We start from the raw sequence: 4,940 nt of genomic DNA on the forward strand, positions 1-4,940 counted from the left end.
CATCGTTCACAGCTATCGGCCTACACAGTAAGCAAATAATCTGCGTGTGGGTTGGGAGCTTTCACTTTGGAGTGGTTTTTGTATCTGTTTACATTAAAGAGGACAGGAGAGTGTGTTGAATTGGCAAGGTCCGTTCTTTCCTATGATGTGTAATTCTCACTGTCTGTTAGTCTCTTGAATTCGTTCTTTTTCCTTTAGATGAAAATACTAACTTTGCTGGTTTTTGAGCAGGAGAGGTGATATTTCTCCCATCTTTGCAGCTGAGGGGTTCATGACATTACAACCCCTCATGTCTCCCTTTAAGAGAGGATGGCATTGGAGCGCTGGATACCAATGAAATTATCAGCACTGAAAGACCTTCTCATAGCAGCTCTGCACAAGTCTTTGTATTTGTCTTCACACAATCTGGAAATGGCCTAGCAAGGGCAATCAAACAGAACACAGGTACAGGAATTACCAAAAAAGAAAAAAAAGAGAGATTCCAACCTTAAACAAGTATCCCTGATGGTAAGCTACATATCAGAATCCTTTACATAGTTCATAGTTACTGCTAAAACCAAACCAAACCAAACGTACTGCCGTGGAATCAGATCCGACTCACAGCGATCCTTCCTTCGGTTTCTGAGGCAGTATCACTACAGAAGTAGACTGCCCAACCTTCCTTCTGAGGTTACTCTGCAAAGAGTAATATCCTTCGAGGGCTATGATTAGATGTACTTACTTTATTTAAAATAAAAATTAGGCTCCCAAAGATGTCGAAGGTATTGTGACAGGTTACTAAAAACTGTCTCATCTGTGACCTGTACACTTGTTCATCAGACATAATGCACACACATTTGTGCCAAATGAGTGTTTCAGTTATTACTCTAGCCAGTCTTCAGCAGTTATTACGTACTCTAGGCAAATGTTAATGAGGCAAGTGTGTGCTGGACTCTTCCAAACTCACTGTCATCACATCAATTCTGACTCATAGCAACCCTATAGGACAGAGCCCCATAGGGTTTCCAACGCTGTAATCTTTACAGAAGCAGACTGCCACATCTTTCTCCCATTGTACAGCGGGTTGGTTCGAACCATTGACATTTCGGTCTAGCAGCTGAGAGTTTTAACCACTGCTCCACCAGGGCTCCTTTGAACTCTCTAAACTTTGAACTTTATACCTTTGGAGGGTATAGAAGGTCTAATGACTGGAGCACACAACAGTGTCATTATACTTGCACACTACTTATGGCACAGAAACTTCTTATTCCACAGTACCACCAGGGTATCACAAAAAAGGCCAGTGTTAACTGTGTCCATCTCAGTTGTGGATAATTCTGCTGTATACTCACCAAAAATCAGAAGCCATGAATAAATGATCATTTCCATTAAAAACCCATGTAACTTTCTACACTAGTACTTCAAACAGCCACACATTGTACATTTTAAGTGTCGGCTACTCTGCTTAGCCACTAGATGCTATGTCTAATAAACTCATGGGACTCAACTGTGCTATGTACAGTAAACACTAACACGAACTTGCAAACTGGGTTAGATAGTCAAAAGTGGTAAGTAAATTTTGTACCTGGGTATAATTAGGGGTGCAATTCTAAGATTATTCATGCATAGTTATGTGAAAGTTCTAAAGGAAAAACCATTAAAAACACGTAAAATTTCATTTAAAATATTCTGAATTATGGTCGCAATGAGACCGTATCTAGACTTTGTGTGTATGTGGATCATAAAAGATCCAGGAAATATGATGCCAAAGGGTTAATAGGCTCTTCAACGTGTTAATTTAAAAGATTTCCGTTAGCCTAACCATAACTTAATATGATTTAGCCACAGATGTTGGCTTTGGCGGCTGACAGAAAACCCCATTCAATGATTTCACAGGCTTACCTCTAGGTTCTGTGCTCTTTCTTTGCTAAGAGGAGCAAAGAGAAAATTCAGGTTGTTGTCATCTGCTAAGGAACGGAGGTCAAAGTAGTATTTGGCATAAACACTAGCAGGAACATTAATATTAAACTGAAGGAGCTCCAAAAAATGCCTTTCCATCTCATTCCTGAAGGAGGAGGAACACAACAAAAGCAACACAGGACAATTTCAGTCAACTAGACCGTCTGCAAAAGCACGCTGAGCTAGCGGGAAGGCTCTAAGTTCTGTTTTGAACAAGGCAGGCCACCCTGCTAGATAATACACTAATGTTCACACAAGGTACAGCTAGCTATCTGTGGTCCTTTCTGCATCCCAGCACTGTGAGTTTGGGAAGGGGGAAAGGTCACAGCCTTCTTCTGCACTCGTGCTGCTGACTAGGGGCTCATTCTTCAGAGCCCCATTAGTGCAGCTGTCCGATTCATACTCCAGGCTCACTCCCGGGCCCCACTATAGTGATCAGATGAAAGGAGTGATGGCTGCTGTTTATTAGCTCTGAAGAACTTGCAGACATTTTCAGCGGGCTGATAACAGGAAGGGGCTTATTGAAGTAGACACACACCAACAAAAGGAGTGGGCACATCACCACGGCAACAAATGGATCCATCGAGAGCCACCGCTATTATCTCTGAGGGGGAAAACTCTTGAAGCAATATAAGGATTCATCGCAAATATATAAATAAATAAGCAAGCTACATTTGCTGGGAAGGGAATCCCCCACCCCTCAGCGTAAGGGGCTATGTCAAAGGACAGAATGCAAGTTTCTGCTCACCTTAATCTTATTAGGGTGAGAAACCCTATCACAGAACAGGATACTCTTTCTTTAAGCTCTGGAAGGCAGAAAGATCAAAGAGAGATGTGTGGGGGCCAGACTAAACCCACTTTACAATATGACCTCTCGCAGAGCAATGGACTCATAAACTCATGTGCTGTCTCTCCTGTGCTGAGAACGAAGCCTAGAGATGTGGAGCCCAGGAAGTGGACGTGTACATGTGCGTGCACTGGGGGCGGGGGGGCGGACAGTTTGATAAAATGGGAAAAGTATGTTGGGAGCAGTCTTTCGGTACATGAACTTACCAAGTGTTTAATGAAAAACAAAAACAGAGTGAATCTTACCATTTTCACAGTAACTACTTTAGAGTTACTGATTAAAAATGATAAAATACCTGAACAAACATGAGATACCATACTTAGTTTCTTGGTCTTAAAAAGTTTTAAAGTATTACCCCTGGACAGGTCAGCACAGATGTGGCTGTCTCATTTGTTCAACTTAATATCCAACTAAACCTACTTCCAAAATTAATTTCCTGTTCCTGTAAGCCATAAGCCTATAGAAATGTAAATCAGGCAATGTTTGGATAACCAGCTAATTTACTACAGGAACAAATGTACTTCACTATTGCTTTTATAGCTTCTCCACTAATACCCTTTAACTGGGTAGCAATACAGTACTTCACAGGATTAACATGTCTTTATTAATAGGGGTTTAATCACTGAAGGAAAGTATTATGCCTACAGAATGTGCATCTTCTGGGGGTTTTTTTATGACTAGGTGGCTGAATAGCATACCGTTCACAGGCAAAGCAAGTTTTATGAGCAGCAGCTCTGCTCAGTTTAACTTGTTGTTTTGAAGGGAAATATATTCAACCAAGATATGTAGAAACTTTTAATAAAATTTTAATAAACTGGATAGACACTGACTTAAAAAAATTTTCAGTTCAGACTCACAATGAGACCATTACAAACAGCAGCCAACAGCATGGGGATGAAACAAATGTGTATTAAACACATAGTTGTAATGCTTTCTAATTTTCAAAGACCATAAACAGGAGCAACCTGTTACAAGCATAGCTTCTGGCGTTTCTCTGTTCATACACAAAAAGCATTGTTCAGAACGAGCCTTCCTACAGCTAGATCCTGCTACTACTGCTCCCGGGGTCACACCTGTGAAAACCTATACATTTCCCTGCATGCCCTCTGATGCTATAACCATCAGGGTTACAGAACCGGGTCCTAGCCAGCTTAGTCACAGGTTTTGAGAAGACATCAGTTCCCATCATGGCAAGGCTGGCATTCCTCTTTTCAAGGGACCAGTTTGAAGACTGATGACAATAGCAACCAAAGCCACTTTAGCTTCTACAATTTCCAAAAGTACTTCAATTTGTCACACATTCATCGTGGAGATCTTCTGTGCCCTAAGATGGCTGCTAGCATTATCACCATGACCACACAGTTTATCAAAGTGGTCATTTCCACCACACTAACTCAACGGCTACCTACAATCACTGGTCTTTATACTTTTAGTCAGAAGTACAGTATTTCCCTTGTAAATACAGTCTGGTGATTCCAAATGACAGTAACAGTCAAAGGTAACAAAAACCAACCTTTGCCATCTGCCTGTCATGATCTTGATCTTTTATGCTGCTCAATGTAATCAAAGGTGTCTTTTCCCATTTTCTTAAATGTCACTCCGGTAGTGTAGTGCCTAAGGCACTTGACTGCTAACCAGAAGGCTGGCGGTTCAAACCCACCAGCCACTCCTCGGAAGGAGGGTTGGGCAATCTACTTCCGTAGTGATACTGCCTAGGAAACCCAGGGAGGGGTCGCTATGAGTTGGGTCCGACTCGATGGCACATAACAACAACATAAATGCCACCAGCAAAGACATTTTCACTATCAAAGGTGTAACTCAGAGTATTTTCTGGAAACTTCTCTGGCTTATCCTGCCTACCATCTTCAGGGACCTTACAGCCACCAAAGTGGCCAGATCAGAAGCCCTCATTAAGTCTGGTATTCTGGACTCATTGTTAGCATGCAGTTTTTGAGTAGTCCCATTACAAGCCAGGCTCTGGGCATCTCATAGTCAGCTCAAAACCCCACCAGGCTGAGTTTCCCCAGAGACAACGTGGTAAGAACTGGGTGATGCCCAGTGATGCTTCTCAGCTCGAGAGAAAGACCTTTCATACCCTCAGAGCTATTTCTAAACACACAGAACACTCTTAACAGGGGAGGACACAGGAGCAGGA

The 4,940-nt window shown here is 42.0% G+C and overlaps 1 protein-coding gene across 1 annotated transcript in view; it reads right to left on the reverse strand.

The window, feature by feature from the left end:
• Nucleotides 1–299: 299 nt before the first annotated feature.
• CCNYL1 (cyclin Y like 1) overlaps nucleotides 300–4,940 on the reverse strand; it is a 41,132-nt gene continuing 36,491 nt past the window's right edge. Inside the window, exons 9-10 of the mRNA XM_042783624.1 lie at nucleotides 1,882–2,044; nucleotides 300–416 (exon numbers count right to left, since the gene is read on the reverse strand). Of these exons, the coding sequence (XP_042639558.1) occupies nucleotides 300–416; nucleotides 1,882–2,044 (280 nt within the window). The remainder of the gene's footprint in view (nucleotides 417–1,881; nucleotides 2,045–4,940) is intronic.

This window comes from Orycteropus afer, unplaced genomic scaffold, assembly GCF_000298275.1.
Source record: "Orycteropus afer afer isolate SDZICR_OR568_19922 unplaced genomic scaffold, OryAfe1.0 scaffold00002, whole genome shotgun sequence".
NCBI lineage: Eukaryota > Metazoa > Chordata > Mammalia > Tubulidentata > Orycteropodidae > Orycteropus > Orycteropus afer.